The sequence below is a fragment of the Oncorhynchus mykiss genome, chromosome 27 (assembly GCF_013265735.2).
Source record: "Oncorhynchus mykiss isolate Arlee chromosome 27, USDA_OmykA_1.1, whole genome shotgun sequence".
NCBI classification, from domain to species: Eukaryota; Metazoa; Chordata; class Actinopteri; order Salmoniformes; family Salmonidae; genus Oncorhynchus; species Oncorhynchus mykiss.
This window is the reverse complement of record NC_048591.1, coordinates 13,540,225-13,553,258: the sequence shown is the minus strand read 5'-3', so window position 1 is coordinate 13,553,258 and position 13,034 is coordinate 13,540,225. Positions and strand designations below refer to the sequence as shown.

The 13,034-nt window shown below is 42.6% G+C and overlaps 1 protein-coding gene across 2 annotated transcripts; it reads left to right on the top strand.

Moving 5' to 3' along the window:
- Positions 1-5,355: 5,355 nt before the first annotated feature.
- Positions 5,356-11,252, top strand: LOC110507613 (gastrula zinc finger protein XlCGF26.1). Of its 2 annotated transcripts, none has more exons than XM_021587713.2 (4): positions 5,356-5,645; positions 8,728-8,992; positions 9,120-9,202; positions 9,456-11,252. In XM_021587713.2, the coding sequence occupies exons 1-4, from the start codon at positions 5,625-5,627 to the stop codon at positions 10,863-10,865; spliced, it is 1,779 nt and encodes a 592-aa protein (XP_021443388.1). In that variant the 5' UTR covers positions 5,356-5,624; the 3' UTR covers positions 10,866-11,252. The 2 variants fall into 2 exon arrangements, with proteins under 2 accessions (XP_021443388.1, XP_021443387.1); XM_021587712.2 differs by having other exon boundaries at positions 5,358-5,925.
- The last annotated feature ends 1,782 nt before the right edge of the window (positions 11,253-13,034 follow it).

Genomic DNA, 13,034 nt, shown 5'->3' with positions numbered 1-13,034 from the left:
AGTCCTAACTTCAGGAAGAGACTGGTATGATGGCCACCTGCCCAAACAGGTTTTGGAACTACTGCTTTACTAGATGCCCCTAGTTGATGTCACCCCTCAGATAACACACTAAACATCAAACTATGGTAGTTGGGGTGTTGTTTATTAGGATCAAACGGTGGGCGAGGGAGTTTCGTTTTTTTAGGATCAAACTGGGAGATGGGGGTCATGATGTGGTTGTGATATTAGGTAGCCTAATATTGCTTAGCCACAGTTTTCTTTCCATCTCCATCATGCACCTGTTTATGAAGGAAGACATTTGAAAGTTATATACACTGCTCAAAAAATAAAGGGAACACTTAAACAACACAATGTAACTCCAAGTCAATCACACTTCTGTGAAATCAAACTGTCCACTTAGGAAGCAACACTGATTGACAATAAATTTCACATGCTGTTGTGCAAATGGAATAGACAACAGGTGGAAATTATAGGCAATTAGCAAGAAACCCCCAATAAAGGAGTGGTTCTGCAGGTGGTGACCACAGACCACTTCTCAGTTCCTATGCTTCCTGGCTGATGTTTTGGTCACTTTTGAATGCTGGCGGTGCTTTCACTCTAGTGGTAGCATGAGACGGAGTCTACAACCCACACAAGTGGCTCAGGTAGTGCAGCTCATCCAGGATGGCACATCAATGCGAGCTGTGGCAAGAAGGTTTGCTGTGTCTGTCAGCGTAGTGTCCAGAGCATGGAGGAGCTACCAGGAGACAGGCCAGTACATCAGGAGATGTGGAGGAGGCCGTAGGAGGGCAACAACCCAGCAGCAGGACCGCTACCTCCGCCTTTGTGCAAGGAGGAGCACTGCCAGAGCCCTGCAAAATGACCTCCAGCAGGCCACAAATGTGCATGTGTCTGCTCAAACGGTCAGAAACAGACTCCATGAGGGTGGTATGAGGGCCGACGTCCACAGGTGGGGGTTGTGCTTACAGCCCAACACCGTGCAGGACGTTTGGCATTTGCCAGAGAACACAGAGATTGGCAAATTCGCCACTGACGCCCTGTGCTCTTCACAGATGAAAGCAGGTTCACACTGAGCACATGTGACAGACGTGACAGTCTGGAGACGCCGTGGAGAACGTTCTGCTGCCTGCAACATCCTCCAGCATGACCAGTTGGCGGTGGGTCAGTCATGGTGTGGGGTGGCATTTCTTTGGGGGGGCCGCACAGCCCTCCATGTGCTCGCCAGGGGTAGCCTGACTGTCATTAGGTACCGAGATGAGATCCTCAGACCCCTCGTGAGACCATATGCTGGTGTGGTTGGCCCTGGGTTCCTCCTAATGCAAGACAATGCTAGACTTCATGTGGCTGGAGTGTGTCAGCAGTTCCTGCAAGAGGAAGGCATTGATGCTATGGACTGGCCCGCCCGTTCCCCAGACCTGAATCCAATTGAGCACATCTGGGACATCATGTCTCGTTCCATCCACCAACGCCACGTTGCACCATCCACCAACGCCACGTTGCACCACAGACTGTCCAGGAGTTGGCGAATGCTTTAGTCCAGGTCTGGGAGGAGATCCCTCAGGAGACCATCCGCCACCTCATCAGGAGCATGCCCAGGCGTTGTAGGGAGGTCATACAGGCACGTGGAGAACACACACACCACTGAGCCTCATTTTGACTTGTTTTATGGATATTACATCAAAGTTGGATCAGCCTGTAGTGTGGTTTTCCACTTTAATTTTGAGTGTGACTCCAAATCCAGACCTCCATGGGTTGATACATTTGATTTCCATTGATACTTTTTGTGTGATTATGTTGTCTGCACATTCAACTACGTAAAGAAAAAAATATTTAATAAGAACATTTCATTCATTCAGATCTAGGATGTGTTATTTTAGTGTTCCCTTTATTTTTTTTGAGCAGTGTAGGTTATTCACAGAGTGTACTACAATTCTACAAAACGAAAATGAATCCCTGAAGAATAAACTGGACTTTATGGTGACACCTTTGGAAAAGTGTGAGATCCGAGTCATTCTGAGTTGACCAACAATAATCATTTTGATTAGTTGGGAGTGTGGCCGCAATCCACCGGAAATATCACTGATTGTAAAAATCCAATATACAACATTAAAATCTAAATAGCTAGAATACCATGCAGAACATTAGATGAACACTCTATTGTTTAAACATTTTCATCTGATTTCATATGAAAGAAACAGGGTTGAAATAGTTCCTCTTATTTCCATTTCTCTTTCTGTTGTGTCTCCTGCCAGTGCAATGAAAATGGGGAGACCTCTGCATCATCAGAGGAAGACTGAGGTGGGTCAATTTTTCTTCATCAAACCATCGCAAATGAGAAATGATTGTAATAGGAAGTCTGTTTTTACTGTGTGTGTGTGCTTGTGTCTGTCGGCAGGAGGATGACTCGATTGACTGTTCCATCAAGGCGTGTGATATTTCAAGAATCAATGCCACATCAACCAGTGCAGGGGGTAAATATCTTTGATGGTCTATTCTCAGTAATTCTGCTCTGTAGATTCTGTCTCAACTGTATTTAGATGGTCATTTTGCTATTAACCAGAGGTTCATGAGGCTTTCTTTGTTTGCACTCTACAGTGCATTCAGAAAGTATTCAGACCCCATGACTTTTTCCAAATTTTGTTACGTTATGGTTTTATTCTAAAATGGATTTAAAAAAAGAATCCCCTCATCAATCTACACACAAAATCCGATAATGACAAAGCAAAAACATTTTTTTAGACATATTTGCAAATGTATAAAAAAAACTGACAGTCTGTCATGACCGGCCGTGACCGGGAGTCCCGTATGGCGGCACACAATTGGCCCAGTGTCGTCCGGGTTAGGGGAGGGTTTGGCCGGGAGGGCTTTACTTGGCTTTACTTGGCTCTAGCGACTCCTTGTGGTGGGTCGGACACCTGCAGGCTGACTTCGGTCATCAGTTGTACGGTATTTCCTCCGACACATTGGTGCAGCTGGCTTCTGAGTTAAGCAAGCGGGTGTTAAGAAGCACGGTTTGCCGGGTCATGTTTCGAAGGACTCATGACTCGACCTTTGCCTCTCCCGAGCCCATTGGGGAGTTTCAGTGATGAGACAAGATGTTGGTCACGAAATTGGAGTAAAAAAAATTATAATAAAAACGATTTAAATATAAAATAAATAAATCATTAAACAAATAGAAAAAAATCTAATTTCATAATTATTCAGACCCTTTACTCAGTACTTTGTTAAAGCATCTTTGGCAGCAATTACAGCCTCGAGTCTTGGGTATGATGCTACAAGCTTGGCACACTAGTATTTGGGAGTTTCTCCCATTCTTGTTCTGATCGAAAATGTATGAATTAGCCTCTGTCTGTACATCTATATCTGTATAGCAGACGCTATAGCCTATAAAGAAATACATTGTGAAGCATTTGCCAGTGCGACACACTAGGCTGGTAGAGGTTAAGCGCTCAACATGTAAACAACATTTTGTTGTATTAAATCATTATAGTCTATCAATTGCGCATATATACTCAGTGACTTAGAATGAAGTAGAAATTAAATAGAAAATGCCTTATTAGGCTCAGTCTACAGTGACTTTGAATTCATTTTTAGAAACACCAGTTTGGCCAGAGTCTGTGGCTTCAGGCTCCTGCTATGGTGCCTGGAGAGCAGGCTAGCACCGGAGAATACCCGCTTGCAGAGCCACTGGAGATGTTAAACACCATACATCGCTTGGGGTATGTCTCTATCAGTTTTGCACATCGAGAGACTGACATTTTTTCCCATTCCTCCTTGCAAAACAGCTCGAGCTCAGTGAGGTTGGATGGAGAGCATTTGTGAACAGCAGTTTTCAGTTCTTTCCACAGATTCTCGATTGGATTCAGGTCTGGACTTTGACTTGGCCATTCTAACACCTGGATATGTTTATTTTTGAACCATTCCATTGTAGATTTTGCTTTATGTTTTGGATCATTGTCTTGTTGGAAGACAAATCTCCGTCCCAGTCTCAGGTCTTTTGCAGACTCCATCAGGTTTTCTTCCAGAATGGTCCTGTATTTGGCTCCATCCATCTTCCCATCAATTTTAACCATCTTCCCTGTCCCTGTTGGAGAAAAGCAGGCCCAAACCATGATGCTGCCACCACCATGTTTGACAGTGGGGATGGTGTGTTCAGCTGTGTTGCTTTTACGCCAAACATAACGTTCTGCATTGTTGCCAAAAAGTTCAATTTTGGTTTCATCTGACCAGAGCACCTTCTTCCACATGTTTGGTGTGTCTCCCAGGTGGCTTGTGGCAAACTTTAAACGACACTTTTTATGGATATCTTTAAGAAATGGCTTTCTTCTTGCCACTCTTCCATAAAGGCCAGATTTGTGCAATATATGACTGATTGTTGTCCTATGGACAGAGTCTCCCACCTCAGCTGTAGATCTCTGCAGTTCATCAAGAGTGATCATGGGCCTCTTGGCTGCATCTCTGATCAGTCTTCTCCTTGTATGAGCTGAAAGTTTAGAGGGACGGCCAGGTCTTGGTAGATTTGCAGTGGTCTGATACTCCTTCCATTTCAATATTATCGCTTGCACAGTGCTCCTTGGGATGTTTAAAGCTTGGGAAATCTTTTTGTATCCAAATCCGGCTTTAAACTTCTTCACAACAGTATCTCGGACCTGCCTGGTGTGTTCCTTGTTCTTCATGATGCTCTCTGCGCTTTTAACGGACCTCTGAGACTATCACAGTGCAGGTGCATTTATACGGAGACGTGATTACACACAGGTGGATTGTATTTATCATCATTAGTCATTTAGGTCAACATTGGATCATTCAGAGATCCTCACTGAACTTCTGGAGAGAGTTTGCTGCACTGAAAGTAAAGGGGCTGAATAATTTTGCACGCCCAATTTTTCAGTTTTTGATTTGTTAAAAAAGTTTGAAATATCCAATAAATGTCGTTCCACTTCATGATTGTGTCCCACTTGTTGTTGATTCTTCACAAAACAATACAGTTTTATATCTTTGTTTGAAGCCTGAAATGTGGCAAAAGGTCGCAAAGTTCAAGGGGGCCGAATACTTTCGCAAGGCACTGTACATAGTCTCTTTTACTATGGTGTTGAAAACGCAAACCATGACATTGAAGTGCCCTAAGTAGTCGGTAGCTGATCATTGTCTGCAGCCGACTGACTGTGAAGTAATGAAACAGAGTGACCTCCTCTGTGGTGGTCGGAAAACCCTCAGTCTTCTGGCCCCTAGCCCTGTATGGCATTGACAGTGCCACAAAAGCATATTGAAGTGGCAAATTCGATATCAGTTTATAAACACAGGGTCACTACAGTTATTGTTATTTTGGGTCGTAAACATTATTTTGAGTTAATTATGAGGGGGGAGGGTGTTCCATTTATTTTACAATACAAAAGGAGGGTCATGTGAATATGTTTAATGTTGGGAAGAGGGGTGCATTATTTTTTATGACACCTTGAGTTGGACTAGCTCATCCCGCCAAGTAAATGTTGATCTATCCCTAACCTTAAATCAAGACCAATAAGCAAATGTTTGTTTTCATTCATTTTTACGATATAGCCACATTGACTTCGTGGCTGCTGTATACACTAAAAACCCACGCCTCGACCCGGAAGAACATGTGACGTATGCCATTCGAGTTGTTTCAGGTCAGTCGGACAACAACACTGCTAACAGCACTAGCTACACTTATTTTGTAGCTAACGTTACATAGCGCTTGGTCAACTTGGCCAATAGCGCATATTTACAAAGATTTGTAAGTGCGTTGTGATTTCGACAAAAATGTCAATTTTGCAAGGACAGATTGGATCCATTTTGGAGATAATGGTCAGCGCGACTGTTACAGAAATTAGCAAAGTTTTCGAGGGTTCTGCCTCGTCTGAAGTGCCAACAACGGGAGAGAACGCGAGTGAAACCCCAAATGAACAGGTATATCTTCTGATTGTGTAAAGTATGGCATTTTGTAAACCAGTCCGCTAGTTAATTACACCGAGGTTGCAGCCTCCGCCCTGGGGCGTAATCATTACGCCGAAACGGTTTACTCCAGACGGAAAACGCAAACGAGAGTTGCTATTGGATACATTCAAAAAGAGCCCTCCCCATTTCGTTTTGTTTTGCTTCATTTTGATTCTTAAAGATGCACTATGCAGAAATCGCTCCGCCATTTCCTGGTTGCTAAAATTCTAATACGTCGCCTAATTTCAGTTTGTGACAACACAGTATAGTGTTAACCGCTGTGAAATATTTTCCATAATCAAAACTATTGTTTGTAGCTGGTGTACAAAAGTAAAATATGCAAAAACGAAACTTAAGCACTGGAAACAGAAATAGCTCACACAGAACAGATCTACCGCTTGTTATTCTTGTTTTCAAGGAGCGTGACTGATCAATGAGAAAGACGGATCTATAACCCATGCCTTTGCAGTTGTATGAAAACTGTTTTAGGTATGAACCGGTCCACTGGGATACCAGTGTATTGCCGGCTGCATACAATTCGTTTGGATGGTAAAATGAAACCATCAATACGAGATAAATATCTGGCTACATTCTAAACTGAAGACCATGATTAGTTGATTATTGCTGGGGCGAAAGCGTCACCAAACTGGTAAGGCAAGACAAATTAAAGTAAAGTAACATTCAGGTAATCAATTGTCTAATCTCAAACTCTTAATTCAGACCTCTAGGAGACCTCTAATAGACATGGTACACAAACAGTGAATCCAATACAATTCTCTTCTCAATAATAGATTATCAGATGTTTTTGCTGGTGTAGCGAAATGCTTGTGCTGCTAGTTCCAACAGTGCAGCAATCCAAATAAAAATATTTAAATATTGATCATTTATTTGACCAAGAAAGACTCAATCTCAGAGAGAGCATCCAAGCGATTGAAAAAGCACCACTCTGTCTCAGTATTTGTAGCCCATGTATATGATGCTGTCTGGACAAAAAGAGCATGGCATGTCATACTCTTTTTGGCCAGACAGAATCAGATACATGGGCTACAAATACTGAGACAGAGTGGTGCTTTTTCAATCGCTTGGATGCTTTCTCCGGTGATATGGTAGTTTCAGCCACTTGCGAATTGAAGGAAAGTTGTCGGGTACACTTCGGATGCTGGAATTGTATTTTTGGATGAACGTGTGAAGGTAACTTCCACTTCAAGTATTTTTTGACAATCAGATGAAAGCATGACTGGTTGTGTTCATGCCACATTTAAAAGGTAATACATTTGTACAGTTTAAATTACATGTCTTTACTATAAAACCCACATTAGAACCGGTAAAGCTGTCATTTGGACTGCTCATTCATTTTTAAAGTCATGCCCCTCTCTGTTTTTGACCATTACTTAATAAGTCTATAAAACACACGGTTGTTGTTAGAATCTTAATATCACATACAGAAGTACTTTTAGAACCAGTTTTAGGCGGGCATGTCATTTTAAATGGTTTCCCCCTGTTGCCCCTCCTCCCGACAGTAGGGTCTGCTCCCAATAGTTGCATGTGCCATGCCCAGTAGATAATCACCCCGATAATTACCTCAACTGAACCTAAACTAAATTCACACATAACACAACAGATCAAATAAATTAAGTATGATGGGGCGAATGCGTGAGTTGATGGGGCGAATGCGTGAGTTGATGGGGCGAATGCATGAGTGGAAGCGGACGATGCATAATTGTGTAATCACCACTTGTGAATTAAGAGCAGGGCGGGCTATTTTATTGATCTATTGTAATTATAATCAGTCCACCGAATCCAAGCAGTCAACTCTGGCCTTAGAGTACACAGTCAGTGAGGACGTGCATCTTTTACAATGGCAAGAAGACCAAGACAAATGGATGCACATGCTGTGTTAGCTTTGCTACCAAATCTGAATGAGAACGACTGATGGGGAAGAAATTAATCCTGATGACATCTCTGATTATTCTGAGCCTCCAAATAAGAGAGAATGGTGTGCGCTCAGAGAAGGGACAGCGCCGTTTGCATAGAACGAGCTACTGGCCAATTATCAGCACAAAATGTTATCACAGAGAGCAGGTCCTAAAACATCAGCAACAAACTCACCAGCTTTCGTTGTTTTTTGACATGCTCTAACTGATGCCATTGCTTGAAGACGCACACCATGTAAGCACAAGCAGACGACAACGGACTATTTTTGCCTGCTATCATATCAACACTTACAGTATATTAATTAAAATGCCATTTTCTTTTGTGGTGATTTTCACTATCAAGCAAACCTGACACTTCTAATGTTTAGACTACTGATGTTTTCATAATTTGACCACGTATGATGCTGACCGTTTGTCTTGGTGGTTGGGGTATTTTTATTTTGTTATAAAAAAAAATCTGTTACCGTGTTCCAACACACATGCTTTCTGTTCCATAGTTTATAACAAAAGGCTCTCCACAAATACAATTGATTGAACACTTGAATTACTGCGTTACGTTTATTTATCCTACAGTAACAAACCAATAAATTATTGTGTTATTTGGAAAACAAAATATCTTCATGTTCTGTTACCTAAGACCATGAACACAACCAAATGATCATTTTTGCGATAGCGTACATGAAATGTATTAATTACACTTAATGTTTGTCTGAATGAATTATAATCGCCAGAAATACTTGTCAGCTACGTTTTATAATGGTAGCTAGCTAGTTTAGTAAACTGAAGTTTGTTCTGTGAATAATATGTATGCCTTCAACTTGCTTTTGTTCTTTTCACTCAGTTGACCCAGTTGACCTCTTTCATGGAGATACTGGCTAAGGAGGCTGTGGACAAAATCTACCAGCTATTCAACGAGTGCTCCTCTGTTCTGCATCTGGAAGTGTCTCGGAGTCAAACTGAGAATGAGGACTTGAAGAAGAGGCTAGACGCGGTTGAGACCGAACTGAGGACTGTTTTAGAAGGGAGTGGAGGTCGAGAGAACACATCAGCCAATGGCTGCTGCAGTGAAGTCAAGGTCATCCACCAGTTAAAAGGCACACAACCAGGTGAGACTTGGCATTATGTCAGATAGGCCATCAATCTGGTGTTAGATTGCTTTTGCACACTGTTACTAAAATCAGTGCTTTTGAATTCGATGCAAACCTTTTTGATTTTGACTGCAATCTTTTTCAGGCTTTTGCGCTGGTGATGCAGAAGTGAAACGCTCCCCCATCCTCCACCTGTGGAAAGGGAGACTTCCCTCAACTGTAAACCAGGTAGGTCTATTTGCGTAACTGACAATATTCTGTTAAAGGTTTAGTTCTTGGAAAGCTGTCTGGAATTACTAGGGGGTACAGAAAGTAACAAACTATTTACTTGTTTATATTACACAAGTGTCATTAGTTACCAATTGTATTTCATTATTTAAAGTGAGTACAAGAAGCATTTCATCCCTTTGTGGTGATTTCTGTTGTATGATATCATTATACATAGATCGGAGTCTAAAACTGCTTTCCCTCTCCATCTCAGCACCCCAACATGGAGGACACGATCGAGTCAGTTGTTATCAAAGAAGAAGGGTTGGAAGAGTACCTGTACAACAGCACATCAGACCCAAGTCATTTTTTAGAGAGCCAGGCCCAGGAGGTGAGTGACCCAGAGAACCCTACAGCGGACCCAAAGGACAAAGGTGGCGACACAGGGCCAAAGCGTTTGAGAAAGCCAAAGATCACAGGGGCTCGTCGGGCAAAGCCCAAAAAAGAGAACCACCTTAGCTGCAAGCACTGCAGGAAGACATTCAGCAAACTGATCCAGCTGAAAGCTCACCAGGCGATCCATGCAGCAGCGGAGAAACCTTTTATCTGCCAGCAGTGCGGCAGAGGTTTTTCCTTTAAACGCAGCTTGGATGCACACCAGCTGCTTCACACAGGAGAGAGACCGCACACATGTGGCGAGTGTGGTAAAGCTTTCACCCTAAAGCAGCTACTCAAGAATCACCAGAGACTCCATGCAGGGTTGAGACCGTTCCGCTGTGACGAATGTGGCAAGAGCTTTAACCGGGCCCACGGTCTCAAGATGCACCAGATCGTCCACACGGGAGAGAGGAAGTACAGGTGTGAGATCTGCAAGAAGAGTTTCAGCATACCAGGAAATCTCCACAGGCACCAGCGTATACACACCGGTGAGAAACCGTTCCGTTGCGATACGTGCGGGAAAAGCTTCAACCAGGCAGACACTCTGAAAGGCCACCAGCGGATCCACACAGGAGAGAGGCCATTTACCTGTGAGACATGCGGGAAATGTTTCATTCAAAGAAGTGCTCTGAAAATGCACCAAAGAACCCACGCAGGAGAGAGCGCCTTCCTCTGTGTGGTGTGCGGGACAGTCCTGGCTTGCGTCAACTCCCTCAAGACACACCTTCAGACTCACACAGCAGAGATGCCTTGTATGTGCTCAGTGTGCGGTAGTAGTCTCAGTTCTCTCACTCACCTCAAATCGCACCAGCAACTCCACACTATGGAGAAGCCGCACAGCTGTGGCCTATGCAACAAGAGCTTCAAGTCGGTCAGCTACCTGAACATACACATGAAAACTCACACTGGGGAGAGACCGTTCACCTGTGACGTGTGTGGAAGGATGTTCACTCAACACAGCAGCCTGAAAACCCACCAGGCGGTCCATACTGGGGAGAAGCCTTTCAGCTGTGAAACGTGTGGGAAATGTTTCAGCAACACTGGGAACCTCAACAGGCACCAGCGGATACACACTGGAGAGAAGCCTTTTAGCTGTGACCTCTGTGGGAGGAGCTTCAACCAGGGCAACAGCCTCAAAGCCCACAAACAAATCCACACAGGAGAGAAACTTTACATGTGCGACAAATGCGGGAAGAGTTTTTCCTACCTGAGGAATCTGAAAGATCACAAGTGTTACTATATCTAAAACCAATAGGCATAGCCTCGTATTGCGATGGACCACACTTGGTTTGAACAATTGTCTCGGCATTAAAAATGCATTTATAGGTCAGTGAGTGGCATACTTGACATATGAAGTGTACTGATAAGATTGGTTGTCAAAACAGCCCTATTCAAAGTATTTAATTTTAAACATGACTTGTTTTAGAAATCAACTTTGATTTTGAAAAATGAATAACCAGTTGCCTTTGTTGGGTAGAAGGACTTGGATTGGCTGGTGGTCCAGTAGCTGTTCAATGGAGCAGAGACTAATTTATTTGAGAATGATGTACATCTGTAACCTTTCTTGTCTTGTGTACCTTTTATTATTGTTGTCTCATTTGTGAGCCAATGGTAAATAAAACTCTTGAAATTAGTCCTCTGTGTGTGTGTATATATTTTGAAGCATTACTTGTTGTTCTTGCTATCTGTGCATATACAGTGCCTTGCGAAAGTATTCGGCCCCCTTGAACTTTGCGACCTTTTGCCACATTTCAGGCTTCAAACATAAAGATATAAAACTGTATTTTTTTGTGAAGAATCAACAAGTGGGACACAATCATGAAGTGGAACGACATTTGTTAAAAAAGTTTGAAATATCCAATAAATGTCGTTCCACTTCATGATTGTGTCCCACTTGTTGTTGATTCTTCACAAAAAAATACAGTTTTATATCTTTATGTTTGAAGCCTGAAATGTGGCAAAAGGTCGCAAAGTTCAAGGGGGGTGAATACTTTCGCAAGGCACTGTAGTCCCTCTAACAGCTGCAACATAATATTGAGCAAATTGAAGGGTTATTGAGGGATAATTTATTTGTATTTTTTTAGGGGTGTGGCTTGTCAGTAGAGCGAAGCATGTCTGAAACCCTGATGAAGACAGCTTGCAGTCGGTTATTGGTTGGTTATTAATTTATTGCATCGGAGCTGCTAGTGTGCTGCTTTTTTTTTAAGGATTCAAATTATCGGGTGCCTACAGGTTGGTGTCCCTCTATGGCGCTAATCACGTTCAACCTCTAAAGGTTGACTCAAGGCTCACTCACGAGTGCTCAGCAGTAATGCCCCTCAGCACTTGTAGGCTAATGTAGTATCTTTGACTGTACCGTGGGTACGCAGGGATGTGCAATGGCATTTAGAAGCACAAGCAGTTGTATCTCTGAGTGCGACTGCATGTCTCAAGTTGGAGAGAGTATGTATGTATGTATGTTTTGTATCCATGGATGGGCAATTAGTCATACATTATACAGTAAATGCCTTACGTTTATTAACTCCGAACAACACTCATTTGAGTCTAATTCACATCAAGATCTCACATTATGGCAGATATTGTAAATGATCAAGAAATGAAATAAAAATAAAAGCATGAATTTTCAATAAAGCATTTAAAAACAATTCTGTGGCATTTTAAACTTAGATTCTTTACAGTGCATTTGCAATAGACAGTTGCATGAAAGCAATAAACATAACCATCTGAAAACAAAGAAACTGCAAAAGGAAGTCACAGAAAACCAATACCTAGAAGCCAAGCTGTAAGCACTGTCAGCGTCTCTAGGGGAAATTTGCTTCTGGGGCAGCATGCAACGCTCACACAGGGTTTTAATAGGTTTGCAGGCTGTGAAATGGGTCGGTTGAGTGAGGAACACATGGGTTCACCCTGTAGCTTCTGGGTGTTGTTGATGATCCAGTTACTGATGTACAGTGGCAAGAAAAAGTATGTGAACCCTTTGGAATTACCTGGATTTCTGCATAATTTGGTCATAAAATTTGATCTGATCTTCATCTAGGTCACAACAATAGACAAACACAGTCTGCTTAAACTAATAACACATAAACAAATATACGTTTTCATGTCTTTATTGAACACACCCTGTAAACATTCACAGTGCAGGGTGGGAAAAGTATGTGAAACCCTTTAATAACTGGTTGGCCCTCTGGCAGCAATAACCTCAAACAAACGTTTTCTGTAGTTGCGGATCAGACCTGCACAACGGTCAGGAGGAATTTTGGACCATTCCACTTTACAAAACTGTTTCAGCTCAGCAATATTCTTGGGATTTCTAGTGTGAATTGCTCTCTTGAGGTCATGCCACAGCATCTCCATCGGGTTGAGGCGAGGACTCTAACTGGGCCACTCCAGAAGGTATATTTTCTTCTGTTGAAGC